This window comes from Haliotis cracherodii, unplaced genomic scaffold, assembly GCF_022045235.1.
Source record: "Haliotis cracherodii isolate W230 unplaced genomic scaffold, xgHalCrac1.p SCAF_12, whole genome shotgun sequence".
Lineage (NCBI taxonomy): Eukaryota > Metazoa > Mollusca > Gastropoda > Lepetellida > Haliotidae > Haliotis > Haliotis cracherodii.
The window spans coordinates 34,254,160-34,270,416 of NW_027266267.1; the positions used below are offsets into that span (position 1 = coordinate 34,254,160).

Consider the following 16,257-nt stretch of genomic DNA (forward strand, 5'->3'; position numbering starts at 1 on the left):
TTTAGTTTGTGTGATTGAACCCAAAATACAGGATTTATGGCAGATACGTAAAGAGGTAGAAGATTCATACGAATTATATCATATAGTTATATGCCTGTTATTATAGCAATCTGATTAGAATAATCTTAGGTTAATGTGATATCTACTACCAGGTGATAGATTATTACTACTACTGTAGTAGGTGTTGACTACTACTGTAGTTGGTGTAGCACACACAGTAAAATGTAGGTTGCCGCCATTATGAGGTCATGGGTTGGGCAGTTACAAGACTAGGTAATTTACAGTGAAGAAGACATTTGCTCAAAATCTGAAAATTTTAGTAAGTGTGATTGAAGCCAAAACACAGTGGCAAACTTATTAGAATAATCTTAGGTTAACGTGACCTACTACCAGGGGCTAGATTGTCATTACTACTAAAGTGGGTGTTAAGTCTAGCACACACAAGACAAAAAAGTGAGGTTGTCCCTATTATGAAGTCATGGCTTGGGTAGTTGCTAGACTACTTGGCGACAACTAGTTGTGTGAAATTGACAGTGAACAGGACGTCTGTTCAAAATTTGAAAATATTAGTTAGTGTGATTGAAGCCAAAATACAGGATTTATGGCAGATACGTTATAGAGGTAGAAGTTTCGTAATTATAGTATTTTCCTGTGATATATTGAACAAAGAAGAAGAAATATTCAATATCCTTAATGTTCATGTCACTTTATGTGCTAACACATTGCCCTGAACCGCATGTAGCACCTTGATATTAAAACAAAGAAGGAGTTCATCATCAGTTTTTTAATTGCATTGAGTGTATCCAACACAAAGTACATGTAAGGCCAGATTTCTTTCAAAATATGTCAATGGACCTGACAAACCCATAAATGGAAATGTCGAAGAAAATGAATTGCTTTTATGTACTTCGGATAATTTGTTCTGCATACAACTGTTAAACTATTTCATAAATACTGCACACATGGCAGTATATTCAAATGATGATTTCCAGAACTGAAAATATCCTAAAACCAGCAAATTAAAAGAAACCTGGCCTAAATGACACATATATTGAGGTAAAACAGATATATGTAAATCACAATAAATGGTATAAATAATACTGGATGTGAAGGTAAAAAGCAACAGAATGAAACATCATTATCACGTCTATTGTCATAATCTTTGACAATGGATGTTTTTTGTGTGACTAATTGAAATTGGAAAAACATTCACAAATCTGTTATCACAGACAGACTATGGACGGATTATAATTCTGATACACACAGTAATTTCAACACAAGATAGTTAATTCTATATCAGAAAATGTGAATATCATCCAGTTCAGGAACAAACAGTATCACAGCTTATACAAAGATTCTCAACTCATCAACAAATGAGCAAAATTGTCTGTCATGAAATATTCACACATGGTGAAGCATGTTGTCACAAAATCAAAATTCTGAAACCATACAAGGATGCACGAGGATGAAGCAGTAATAATGAGATGATAAATAACCTTTCATTTTATGTACATAGCAAGTGAGGTTTGTCACAGGCCAAATAAATATATTCATGATGCTGTGCTCATACTGAAGGTACTGAAGGTAGAGATGGTGCAGGGGTTGAGACACAGGCTGACATTCACGCCATCAATCTGAGCAGTGAATGAACATACACAAACACTGACCAACTTATTCGAGAGGAACACTGCTGCTAATGTGACAGAATCAGATTGTCTCTGTTGGACCATAAGCCCGTCATTCGAAGCAGTGAAAGAACATACCCGAACACAGACCAACTTGTTCAAGAGGAACACAGCCAGATTGTGTCTGTCTCAGCATCTGGCGATCTAGCACACCGCCATATCAGTTTACACAGATACTAGTACTGTGGCTTAGCCTCTCTCCTCCCTACCATATCAGCATCTTCAATCTCGGAGCCTCGAGCCAGGTCAGATTCATCATGTATTTCCTGCACCATCTGTGGCTGTGCATCTGTGGACTTCAGTGATGTTGATGATGCCACTCTCTCCACATCAACTTCCACTGCACTCCCGTCATTCACTCCCACCCTGTCTTCATCATCTGCATTGTTGGTCTTATTTAGATTTCTACGTTGTGACCCTGTCTCAGAGATCCTTCTCCCCTGGGATGTCCTGGAGGTGTTAGAAGGTGGCCTGGTGCCATCGGTCCTTTGAGCAGATATCTGTGAAGTGTTTGATGATCGTCTCTGCGTATTTCCATCCGCTCTCTGTCCTGATGTTCGAGACTGGTTGGATGGAGGTCTGTTCCCGCTTGTCTGACCTAGAGATGCAGGAGAGGCTTGTCTGGAGGCAATTGATCCAGTTGTCTGAACACTAGACTTCTGTGATGTTTCAGAAACCTTTCTCCCACCACTGATAACTGACTTCTGAGATGGACGTCTCTCCTGACTTGCTCTGATAACATTGCCAGTAGACCCTGCTTTATCAGATCCTCTCTGGTCCTCAGACTGACGGTCAAGTTGTTCTTCTGTTGGCTCCTTGCCCCTTTTATCCAGCTCCCTGAGATGTGCACTGTCCTTTGCCTGGCCACCATCCATACCCTGCGACCTGCCGCTGCTTTTTCTTCCCTCAGTACCACGAGAACCAGCACTGATTCCTGATCCTCTGGAAACTGGTCTTCTGTTAAAGGACTTGTTACTGTTGGCACTGCTGGGCTTTGAGGGAGGGCGAGATGAAGAGTGTTTCGGAGCAGCATCTGGAGCATCATCCCGGACCATGGGTCTTTCTCTTGTGAGACCAAGCCCTAGTGGAAGGGGGTCAGCTTTAGGGGACATTGGTCTGTAGGACAGCTGGGATTGGGAAGACTGCTGAGACTTGACAGACTGGTTTGATCGTGACTTGACAGAAGCAGCCTCTGTGTGAGCAGTATCTGGCTGTTGGGTTTGTTCCTCTAGGTCCTCCTCTTCCCCCATTTCCTCACCTTCTCCTCGTTGACTCAGTGGAAGTCGTTGTAGCAGCAAGTAGGACCGGGATTTCTTTGTTCCATCCTCTGGCAATCCTGGAAAACAAACAGAACTTATCTGACTAAGAGCATTAACAAATGGTAATCAATGTGTCTCAGTGCTGCATCCACTCAACCCAAGTCACTACTTAGAGGGGGTATAGCCAACTTACTTTCTAGCCACTTACATCTAGTAGGACTAGTCAAATACTAGTCTGTGATAGAAGTTCTTGTGAACACACTAGCCTACCTGTACTAACCTTAAGTTGTCTAACATAGTCTTTTCACTACATATCTGTTTAGTGCAGCGGAATGAATGAAATTTTACTGAACACTGGTTCAGGACTGGTCATTAAATTGGAAAATGAGACTCGAGGATCACAACTGGTAATTTGTGAATGGGACTCACCAGGATCCAGGATGAGAGCAGTGCGAGAGAGTCCCCATCGCTCTACAGGTGAGGGACACTTGATAGGAAGATGGGTGACTAGCATCTGTCGACTCTGCAACAGAAGGAATTGTATGCACAACATGATCAGTCAGGCTTTTCTTTATCAGTAACTGTTGGTTAATGTAATTGTTTTCTCAAAACCTTGGGTCGGTCATTTAGAATATATAACGAAAATAGAATGTTAAACATTTGATAATGTTAACATGGGACTACACTGTTTGGAGTATTGGTGAATCTATAAGTAGTATTTGTTGTGGCTACATTTCAACCTTGAAGCCTACAGGTCACGGAGCAAGTGTTGGTCACTGGTCAGGCAATGTGTGTGATTATCAGGCTCTAAAGTAATAATACAGGACATGATGTATTGTGGCACTTGTCAATATCTGGACATGATGTATTGTGGTACTTGTCAATATCAGGATATAATGTATTGTGACACTTGTCAATATCACGACATGATGTATTGTGACACTTGTCAAGATCAATATCAGGACGTAAATACTCAGCTTATATGTAGCTCTGTGGGATGTATTGTGACAATTGTCAATATCAGGACATGATGTATTATGAGAATTGTCAATATCAGGACATGAGGTCTTGTTAAACTTGACAATATCAGGATAGGATGTATTGTGACAATTGTCAATATTAGGGCATTAGGTGTTGTGCCACTTGTCAATATCAGGACATGATGTATTGTGACACTTGTCAATATCAGGACATGATGAATTGTGACACTTTTCAATATCAGGATATGAGGTAAGGTGATATGAAATTGGGTTAAACGGCACGTCCAAGATTATTTCACTTACATAGCAACGTAAATGCATGTGTGTGTGTGTGGCTGCTTGTACTTGTCGGGGTGATGACGATTTATAGTGCTAGCTCACTGAGATACCATGCCGCAGTTTAACATGAATACCCCACTCAGAAACTGTACCATCCGACCAGTCCTTGTTTTAGCCCCTTAATACCACACAGAGTACCACCTTTTAATGTCTTTTGGTATGACAGAGCCGGGATCAAACCCTGGACCTTCCACTCTCCGTATCAACCCTCTACAACTAGACCACGGAGGCGGTCTCGGGATATGATGCATTGTGACACTCATCAAGATCAATATCAGGACATATATATAGTGACAATTGTCAATTTGATGATATTATATCGTCACAATGGTTTTGTGCTACTGCTATGTATTGATGAACTGTTACATCAGAACTGATACACCACAAAGAGCTCACTCTGTTCATGTAGACAGGGCAATGGTAGATGTTCTCATTGAGTTCCTCCATGTCACCGTCTCCCTCCCTCTCAGCTGGCTGTGGAGTTGGTTTCTTCATCAGCTTCACGTACAAACATGGGACCTCAAACAACGCTCTCCTGGAAGAAAACAATATAATCTCTGAAAATGCAACAAGGGAATGATGAAAGTGGAGTGTGCCATCTATCTCAACATGCCCTCCAGAAAATCTGTGAGTAGCGAGTGCTCACTTTGATTACCTCAACATGTCCTAGTGATCATCATTCATGTGAAGTATTTGTCACAACTGTAACTGGCCCTGAACAAGTTGACTAGAATCATGCACGATGTGCCACCTTTCTCAACATGTCCTTGTGATCATCACACATGTGTAGTATCTGTCACAACTGTAACTGGCCCTGAACAAGTTGACTAGAATCATGCACGATGTGCCACCTTTCTCAACATGTCCTTGTGATCATTAGTCATGTGTAGTATCTGTCACAACTGTTACTGGCCCTGAACAAGTTGACTAGAATCATGCACGATGTGCCACCTTTCTCAACATGTCCTTGTGATCATTAGTCATGTGTAGTATCTGTCACAACTGTAACTGGCCCTGAACAAGTTAACTAGAATCATGCACGATGTGCCACCTTTCTCAACATGTCCTTGTGATCATTAGTCATGTGTAGTATCTGTCACAACTGTAACTGGCCCTGAACAAGTTGACTAGAATCATGCACGATGTGCCACCTTTCTCAACATGTCCTTGTGATCATTAGTCATGTGTAGTGTCTGTCACAACTGTAACTGGCCCTGAACAAGTTGACTAGAATCATGCACGTTGTGCCACCTTTTTCAACATGTCCTTGTGATCATTATTCATGTGTAGTGTCTGTCACAACTGTAACTGGCCCTGAACAAGTTGACTAGAATCATGCACGATGTGCCACCTTTCTCAACATGTCCTTGTGATCATTAGTCATGTGTAGTATCTGTCACAACTGTAACTGGCCCTGAACAAGTTGACTAGAATCATGCACGATGTGCCACCTTTTTCAACATGTCCTTGTGATCATTATTCATGTGTAGTATCTGTCACAACTGTAACTGGCCCTGAACAAGTTAACTAGAATTGTGCACAATGTGCCATCTAACTGAACATGCTCTAGCGGTAATTCTGATGAGTGCTCACCTTGATTCCCTCAACATGTCCTTGTCGAAGTTCCAGCCTGCTCCTTGTAGGTGTGTGTTAATCAGGAATAAACCATCCTCCATCTCTATGTCTTCCGTGTCGGTCGTGTTGAGGACATCACATTCAAACACAATCTGAAACATACAAATCACATGTGAACACATTACAATCATACGCGAAAACATTATCAACCACATGTGAAAGCATGATCAATCATATGTGAAAGCATAACAATCAAAATGTAAATACATGATCAATCATATGTGAAATTTAATCAATGACATGTGAAAACATGATCAATGACAGGCAAAGTCAATCAAAGTCAATCCACACAATTGGGATATGATGACATGCATCAACCAAGTCAGCGAGCCTGACCTCCCGATACTGTTAGTTGCCTCTTGTGACAAGCATAGTCTCCACTTAGGACAAGCATCGGTTGATGATGACAAATTCTTACCCGGATCTTCATGGGTCCAATCATATGTGAACACATATCAATCACATATGAACATGTGACCAATCATATCCAACATTTACACTATGGACATGAAAGTAATTTGAACCTTTTTTTATTTGTTCATAAGCTCTACTCAGAAAATAGAATAAACAACTACTAAAATAAAAAAAACCCGCAACATTAGAAATATTTTTTTAAAATGTAAAACCTCTCAGCAGGTCTAACTTGAATGAACGTAGGACCTCTCACAAGGTCACTATGAGATAGCATGATACCTACAATACCATTCAGGCAAAAGTGGCTATAGTATAGGTTTATTATAGCAATAGGTGTATAATAAACCTTCAAAGACACACAGTATTCTAACTGGTACGTACCTGATCTATATCACACTTGCACACAATAGCCTTCTCCTGTCTGTAGGCTGACAACAGTGACATAGGGTTGACCAGGCCTCCCAGCCACACAGTTGACAGTTGACCACAAGCTATGGTTGGGTTGTCCTGTAACTGACCATTGTCTTTAAATGTGGGGACCATCCCTCGCCTGACCCAGGACTGCAGCTGCTGGTACCTCTTCTTCTTATCTGATCAACAGAGACAACAATATATTCACAATAAGGACAGGAAAATAACACACCATGAAGATGCACTGTGTCTAGCACATGACTGACCTGCAAACCATGACACTAGAGAGTGTGTACAGGGCTGACAGTTGCGGTGTATCTAGCACATGACTGACCTGCAAACCACGACACTAGATAGTGTGTACAGGGCTGACAGTTAGGGTGTATCTAGCACATGACTGACCTGCAAACCAGGACACTAGAGAGTGTGTACAGGGCTGACAGTTGCGGTGTATCTAGCACATGACTGACCTGCAAACCACGACACTAGAGAATGTGTGGAGGGCTGACAGTTGCGGTGTATCTAGCACATGACTGACCTGTAAACCACGACACTAGAGAGTGTTACAGGGCTGACAGTTGCGGTGTATCTAGCACATGACTGACCTGCAAACCAGGACACTAGATAGTGTGTACAGGGCTGACAGTTGGGGTGTATCTAGCACATGACTGACCTGCAAACCACGACACTAGAGAGTGTGTATAGGGCTGACAGTTGGGGTGTATCTAGCACATGACTGACCTGCAAACCAGGACACTAGAGAGTGTGTACAGGGCTGACAGTTGGGGTGTATCTAGCACATGACTGACCTGCAAACCATGACACTAGAGAGTGTGTACAGGGCTGACAGTTGCGGTGTATCTAGCACATGACTGACCTGCAAACCACGACACTAGAGAATGTGTGGAGGGCTGACAGTTGGGGTGTATCTAGCACATGACTGACCTGCAAACCACGACACTAGAGAGTGTGTATAGGGCTGACAGTTGGGGTGTATCTAGCACATGACTGACCTGCAAACCACGACACTAGAGAGTGTGTATAGGGCTGACAGTTGCGGTGTATCTAGCACATGACTGACCTGCAAACCACGACACTAGAGAGTGTGTATAGGGCTGACAGTTGGGGTGTATCTAGCACATGATTGACCTGCAAACCAGGACACTAGAAAGTGTGTACAGGGCTGACAGTTGGGGTGTATCTAGCACATGACTGACCTGCAAACCACGACACTAGAGAGTGTGTGGAGGGCTGACAGTTGGGGTATATCTAGCACATGATTGACCTGCAAACCACGACACTAGAGAGTGTGTATAGGGCTGACAGTTGCGGTGTATCTAGCACATGACTGACCTGCACACCAGGACACTAGAGAGTGTGTACAGGGCTGACAGTTGCGGTGTATCTAGCACATGACTGACCTGCAAACCAGGACACTATAAAGTGTGTACAGGGCCGACAGTTGCGGTGTATCTAGCACATGACTGACCTGCAAACCAGGACACTAGATAGTGTGTACAGGGCTGACAGTTGCGGTGTATCTAGCACATGACTGATCTGAAAACCAGGACACTAGAGAGTGTGTACAGGGCTGACAGTTGGGGTGTATCTAGCACATGACTGACCTGCAAACCAGGACACTAGAAAGTGTGTACAGGGCTGACAGTTGCGGTGTATCTAGCACATGACTGATCTGAAAACCAGGACACTAGAGAGTGTGTACAGGGCTGACAGTTGGGGTGTATCTAGCACATGACTGACCTGCAAACCACGACACTAGAGAGTGTGTATAGGGCTGACAGTTGCGGTGTATCTAGCACATGACTGATCTGAAAACCAGGACACTAGAAAGTGTGTGCAGGGCTGACAGTTGCGGTGTATCTAGCACATGACTGACCTGCAAACCAGGACACTAGAGAGTGTGTGCAGGGCTGACAGTTGGGGTGTATCCACGACACAGGGACATGTTCTTCTTGCAGGCTGTAGACAGTACTGAGGTGGGACTGTGGCAGAGCTTCAGGGCCACCAAGCAGACAGCTCTGTAGGTCACTGATCTGCTGTCTTATGTGACACAGGATGGAGTTGAGCCACAGACACTCCTGAAATACAGACACAGAAATCATTGAGAGGTAGTGACATAACAAGTGACAAGATTTTTTAAACTTCTTTTCACATATCAGAACCATTCACATGTATCTATATAAGGACAGATCTGTTTTTCTGGAATCAGGCAAACCAACAGGGAAGTACGATGACACAAATTCTGTCAAGTAATAAGTTACTAGTAATGGTCATATGTCCTTGCATTATTCATGTACATCAACCATTATGGCCACCCAATCCCCATAACAGACAAAGTTTGCAGGGGGCCTCTCTAACCATCATTAAGGGAAACATGGACAGATATCTGTGTCTTGATGATCTTCTATAGCACTAACCTGCAGAAGCACATAGCCAATGCTTTCAGGCATCAGAGAGCTGGATATGCTTGACAGACTGATGATGCTTGGGCAGTGATAGGGGAAGTTGTAGTCCTGGGTCAAGGTCAAGGGCACCTGACCCAGCTCCAGCAAGGGGGGCAACTCTTCCAGGCAGATGTCAAGAGCTGAGCGAAGTTTGGCAATGTTGACAGTGCTGTTGGAAGAGGTGGAAATGTCTCCAGCTTCACTGTTCTGGGTTTCAAACATCAGGTCCAGGTGATTGATGAATGTACTGGCACTGAGGAAATAACACAGGCTGCAAGTTTTAACATCACAGATCATGGAGCATAAACTGTTGCTGAAGTTTCTCAGTTATTAACAGACTTTCATAAAATCTCCTCAGGGTAAGACTCTATAAACATGTATTTGCATTGAGTAATCCCTCCTTAATGAGGTATAGGGCTGTGAGATCTGTACATGTATGCAGCATGTGTATGATGAACAAATCTGTTGTGAAGAATCTATGGTGTATTTGAGCAAACTGTATTGAGTAACCCCTCCTTAATGAGGTATAAGGCTGTGACTCGTAGTAGTGAGATCTGTGCAGGTATGCAGCCTGAGTATTATGAACAAATCTGTTGTGAAAGGTCTAAAGTTGGTCTTTGCCTTCCCATGCTGAACAGGGCATGGGTAGCCTATCCATCAAAAGCACCACAAAGCACTGTGCAGAGTTGCATCCCTTGGACACGCCAGAGCCCTATGATCATGGGTTTGAATCCCAGTCTGCCCTGATTGTTTCTAGGTTTGTCATCACCATACCTTTGCTTGTGGATTTCACTGAATTGAAAAAGGTCTGAGACCTGCATATTGTAACTGGAATACTGTTCAAACCAGAATTAAACTCAAATACACATTTAGTCACTTCTATTCTGAAGGTTACCATGGTTACAGAGTCAAAAAGTGAGAAGGTATGGTCATTGAGGTTTTCTGCTATAGTATTTCATCTTGAGAGCCGAAACATCTTGAAAAACCCTTGAATTTCATTCCTACTTTTGAAAACTGTTAAATCCTAGAGCGATACAGCCCCCCACCCCCCAACCCACACTATCTGTTGTACTACAAAGCTGGGTGTCCCACCTGGCTTCACATCGCTCCTTCTCCACCCCTGCCCCGAGCTGCAGGGCGGGCATGGTCATGGTGTCATCACCCACACGCTCAAACCAGTCACCGTACTCCGTGGGATCTGTTGGCAATCACATGCAATGTGCTTTAATAACAAAACATTCATAACTGGAATTGTTTCATCATAACACAGACCTACACTTGTAATGCACCAGTGTTGATATTTTTCTATGAGGGAATCTGTAACAAAATTATTTAAACTTCTGCAGATGATCTAAGATCTGAATATAATTCTTCAAGCATTTGGCATTTTCCATTAAAAAAAAATAGAAATAAATAAATGTTTTGCTGCAAATAAATATCTGTTTTAATATGAACACATTCATTGAATAAAGCAAAGTTTCTGTCTCAAGCATGACTGTATGTTTGATATCTGTGAAAAATTAAGAAAAAAAAGTGCCAAAAAAGTGCCCCCCCAAAAAGTGCAAATTCTTCAAAACTAATGAAGTTGGTTGAAAGATGTCTTTGTCTAAAATGCTCTAACAGGAATTCGGCAATTTTTTCTAAGATCCCTGAATCAGTCAGAGACTGTTATAAACAACAGATGATCATGTGTAAATGGGAAAGATAATATTATTGAATCCACTTCTGGGACATATAATTACTCAGTGTGACTAAATGAGCCTTCCAGCCTTTGCTGCTACTCACCAACGTTGGCTGGTGGGGTGGGGAGGAGGACCGTGCCCAGCAGGATTTCCCCCGCAGGCTCCCTGTACACTTGGCCCAGGACATGGCTGCACAGGTTGTCTATGTACATCTGGTCTGACTCGTCCAAAACCATCATGCCATACAGGAGCTACAAGAGACACTTTCAAACTTGTAATACACACAATTGCCACACATGAGCTACAAGCATTTGCCAAGAAGCTTTCAAACTTGTAATAAACACAAACACCGTACAGGAGGTACAAGAATATAACAAGAACTTTACAGAGACGTTTCTAAACTTGTAATACACACAAACACCGTACAGGAGGTACAAGAATATAACAAGAACTTTACAGAGACGTTTCCAAACTTGTGATACACACAAACACCGTACAGGAGGTACAAGAATATAACAAGAACTTTACAGAGACGTTTCTAAACTTGTAATACACACAAACACCGTACAGGAGGTACAAGAATATAACAAGAACTTTACAGAGACGTTTCTAAACTTGTAATACACACAAACACCGTACAGGAGGTACAAGAATATAACAAGAACTTTACAGAGACGTTTCTAAACTTGTAATACACACAAACACCGTACAGGAGGTACAAGAATATAACAAGAACTTTACAGAGACATTTCTAAACTTGTAATACACACAAACACCGTACAGGAGGTACAAGAATATAACAAGAACTTTACAGAGACGTTCCTAAACTTGTAATACACACAAACACCGTACAGGAGGTACAAGAATATAACAAGAACTTTACAGAGACGTTTCTAAACTTGTAATACACACAAACACCGTACAGGAGGTACAAGAATATAACAAGAACTTTACAGAGACATTTCCAAACTTGTGATACACACAAACACCGTACAGGAGGTACAAGAATATAACAAGAACTTTACAGAGACGTTTCTAAACTTGTAATAAACACAAACACCGTACAGGAGGTACAAGAATATAACAAGAACTTTACAGAGACGTTTCTAAACTTGTAATACACACAAACACCGTACAGGAGGTACAAGAATATAACAAGAACTTTACAGAGACATTTCCAAACTTGTGATACACACAAACACCGTACAGGAGGTACAAGAATATAACAAGAACTTTACAGAGACGTTTCTAAACTTGTAATAAACACAAACACCGTACAGGAGGTACAAGAATATAACAAGAACTTTACAGAGACGTTTCTAAACTTGTAATACACACAAACACCGTACAGGAGGTACAAGAATATAACAAGAACTTTACAGAGACGTTTCTAAACTTGTAATACACACAAACACCGTACAGGAGGTACAAGAATATAACAAGAACTTTACAGAGACGTTTCTAAACTTGTAATACACACAAACACCGTACAGGAGGTACAAGAATATAACAAGAAGCTTACAGAGACATTTCCAAACTTGTAATACACACAAACACCGTACAGGAGGTACAAGAATATAACAAGAAGCTTACAGAGACATTTCCAAACTTGTGATACACACAAACACCATACAGGAGGAACAGTAATATGACAAGAAGGTGACAGAGACATTTCCAAACTTGTAATAAACACAAACACCGTACAGGAGGTACAAGAATATAACAAGAACTTTACAGAGACATTTCCAAACTTGTAATACACACAAACACCGTACAGGAGGTACAAGAATATGACAAGAAGCTTACAGAGACATTTCCAAACTTGTGATACACACAAACACCGTACAGGAGGTACAAGAATATGACAAGAAGGTGACAGAGACATTTCCAAACTTGTAATACACACAAACACCATACAGGAGGTACAAGAATATGACAAGAAGCTTACAGAGACATTTCCAAACTTGCAATACACACAAACACCGTACAGGAGGTACAAGAATATGACAAGAAGCTTTCAGAGACATTTCCAAACTTGCACTACACACAAGCACTGGACAGGAGGTACAAGAATATGACAAGAAGCTTTCAGAGACATTTCCAAACTTGCAATACACACAAACACCGTACAGGGGGTACAAGAATATGACAAGAAGCTTACAGAGACATTTCCAAACTTGCACTACACACAGGCACTGGACAGGAGGTACAAGAATATGACAAGAAGCTTTCTGAGACATTACCAAACTTGAAATACACACAAACACCGTACAGGAGGTACAAGAATATGACAAGAAGCTTACAGAGACATTTCCAAACTTGTAATACACAGAAACACCAGACAAGAGGTACAAGAAAATGACAAGAAGCTTACAGAGACATTTCCAAACTTGCACTACACACAAGCACTGGACAGGAGGTACAAGAATATGACAAGAAGCTTTCAGAGACATTTCCAAACTTGCAATACACACAAACACCACACAGGAGGAACAGTAATATGACAAGAAGCTTACAGAGACATTTCCAAACTTGCAATACACACAAACACCACACAGGAGGAACAGTAATATGACAAGAAGCTTACAGAGACATTTCCAAACTTGCAATACACACAAACACCACACAGGAGGAACAGTAATATGACAAGAAGCTTACAGAGACATTTCAAAACTCGCAATACACACAATTACCACATATAGGGATTTATCTATAAGGTCTCAAAAAGGTTGACAGCAAATCTTGCTAATAATTCTGTAAATTGACATCACAACATTTTCCAGTTATCTTACTGTTATCATAACTGAAGTCTTTGTTTTGAAAGGGGACATGTATTTCACTGTCCAATAAAACAAAAAGGATTTTTATACTTTGTTTTAACATTGCACATGGCAAGCATTGTACAAATATCTCAGAACTTAAGAATGCAAGTCATTTAGATAACTATCATGGACAGCTATTAGACTAATCTGGTGACCTACCTTAGACAAACCGAAACAAAGTTCCTCCAACCCAGGCTCAGTCTCATCCTTCTTCCTCAACAATGTTCCAGTTACCATGGAAACAGCACAACTAATCTCCACGGTATCAAAAGGGTACCACTGGCTGAGACCCAGACTGCCAAAGAGTTGCCTAGCAACCAAGACTCCCTGTATGACAGCAATGCCATATACCAGGGAGCGAACCATCTGGTTCTCCTGCCTAACCTTCTCCCACACATCTGCCGGGATCTTCTGTAGTGTGTTCACAATGGCTGTAAATCAGACAAACAACAATGTAACTGTATACTGGAGGCTTGGATAGTAGTTACCTATAACATAGGGTGTTTCATTAGGGTATAAGTACCATAACCCTTTGATGAAGGAGCACTTTGGGACCACTGAGATTTGCATCATTTGAATAAATATAATTCTGGGTGCCATGTAAATGAGAGTTGAGGGATGTTGTGTTGACCATCCTTACTTGAAATATCCTTAACTTGACTTCTGACTTCATCTGAGATGTGATGGAGAGAGGATGTAGGGGTAAAGAGTTGAGATACACTATGAGGTGTAATGGAGGGGGTTTGTAGAGATACAGACATAGTTGAGATGTAGACCCACCTGACTTGAGATATCCTTCAGGTGAGATGTGATGGAGGGAGGGAAGAATGTGGTCCCCTGTGTCATCCGCCCCAGGGCTGATCATATGGTTCCAGGCCACCTTGTGTAGGTTCTGCAGCAGGAAGTGAGGTATGTGTTCGCATGGTTCACTCGTCACCCACACACAGAACCGGGACTTGTCCTGCTGGTCTGCTGGGATGCTAGCTGCAAGGAGAGTGAACACAGCTCATGGAACAGTCACAGAATGATGTGAAACGAACCTAAGTTGGGAGGAATGAGTATTACAAAAGGAGGAATAAAATATTTATATTTGAAGTCTTTAATAATTTCATATGTTTCACATGAACACTCCTCATCCTCCTTACCTCTACTCTTGTACAGTCTCAGCAGCCGTCTCTTAAGCTCCTTATAGAATGTGGTGGGAGCCAGATGGAGGTCTTCAATGATCACCCAGCCATCTTGTTTCTCTGCTGTGTCGATGGCCTCATCCACCTCTATCTCGCACCCATCACACATTTTTACCATCTCCACTGACACGCTGTGGCTCTGGCAACACACACGAGAAAACTCAATCATGGGGTCCTTGTCATAACCCTAATGTTAAAAGTTAAAGATTCATATACAGATATAATAAGAGCACCTCAAGGACCAAATGACTCCAATTTATTTGAAAATTGAATTGATCAATTGGCAAGCGAAACATGTAACAATGCTGATCAAACTGGACTATGTGTGAGTCTACTGACTGAACAGCTGACTTACCTTGGCTAGATCTGTAAGCATGGTGACTGGACTGTGTGTGAGTCTGAGCCTGCTGACTGAACAGCTGACCTACCTTGGCTAGATCTGTAAGCATAGTGACTGGACTGTGTGTGAGTCTGAGCCTGCTGACTGAACAGCTGACTTACCTTGGCTAGATCTGTAAGCATGGTGACTGGACTGTGTGTGAGTCTGAGCCTGCTGACTGAACAGCTGACTTACCTTGGCTAGATCTGTAAGCATGGTGACTGGACTATGAGTGAGTCTGAGCCTGCTGACTGAACAGCTGACTTACCTTGGCTAGATCTGTAAGCATGGTGACTGGACTGTGTGTGAGTCTGAGCCTGCTGACTGAACAGCTGTGAAGGTGGGAGGGGCTCGGAGGGAGAAGCAGCAGCACCCCCAGGTGACTACGAGCATCTAGGAGAACATCTCCCAGATTGAAGCCAGTCTCCTTGGGCAAGGTCAAGTTCAAGTTCTTCTCCACATATCTTGCCAGTGCAGCAGGAAGTCGGTCAGGTCGTAACATGCGCAGTATCAGCAGCTGATGGAACTCACTGAGTAGACCCAGGTCCGGGCTTCCAGCTGCTGCAGCTCTCTCACTGCCTCGTGACCCAGCTCGACCACTCTCAGGAGGAGCTGCAGCACAAAGAAAACTATATGAGAACATGATCAGTTACGAGCAGTAGGTTATCTCACATTAGACAAAAGGGAAACAAGGTCAAAGACAGTGTCCTTCAGTCAGTATTATAGCCACATGTCAAAAACAGATAGGTTGTATAACCCTTTGGAGAAAAGGTTCTTCCGGGAATAAAATTACAGTTATAAAACCCTAACAGCGTCGTCAAAAACATTCATAAGAGTTTTATGCAAATCCAAACATATTGCCAGTCATAGGATAACTTTTTAGCATAGAAGTTACAAGACACAAAGTGATCTTAGCACTCCCAGTACAAGGATTGCTTGTGAAAGTTTGCACTCATATCGGCATAGTTATGTCAAAACGGTTGATAGCCCTTATGATTA

At 42.1% G+C, this 16,257-nt stretch overlaps 1 protein-coding gene across 1 annotated transcript in view; it reads right to left on the minus strand.

Moving 5' to 3' along the window:
* Positions 1 to 783: 783 nt before the first annotated feature.
* Positions 784 to 16,257, minus strand: part of LOC139458374 (uncharacterized) — a 124,003-nt gene continuing 108,529 nt past the window's right edge. Inside the window, exons 88-100 of the mRNA XM_071239782.1 lie at positions 15,527 to 15,870; positions 14,838 to 15,018; positions 14,473 to 14,676; positions 13,852 to 14,123; positions 10,974 to 11,121; positions 10,281 to 10,386; positions 9,162 to 9,441; positions 8,621 to 8,822; positions 6,694 to 6,902; positions 5,857 to 5,990; positions 4,660 to 4,798; positions 3,374 to 3,467; positions 784 to 3,021 (exon numbers count right to left, since the gene is read on the minus strand). Of these exons, the coding sequence (XP_071095883.1) occupies positions 1,862 to 3,021; positions 3,374 to 3,467; positions 4,660 to 4,798; positions 5,857 to 5,990; positions 6,694 to 6,902; positions 8,621 to 8,822; positions 9,162 to 9,441; positions 10,281 to 10,386; positions 10,974 to 11,121; positions 13,852 to 14,123; positions 14,473 to 14,676; positions 14,838 to 15,018; positions 15,527 to 15,870 (3,473 nt within the window). The 3' untranslated portion in view covers positions 784 to 1,861. The remainder of the gene's footprint in view (positions 3,022 to 3,373; positions 3,468 to 4,659; positions 4,799 to 5,856; positions 5,991 to 6,693; positions 6,903 to 8,620; positions 8,823 to 9,161; positions 9,442 to 10,280; positions 10,387 to 10,973; positions 11,122 to 13,851; positions 14,124 to 14,472; positions 14,677 to 14,837; positions 15,019 to 15,526; positions 15,871 to 16,257) is intronic.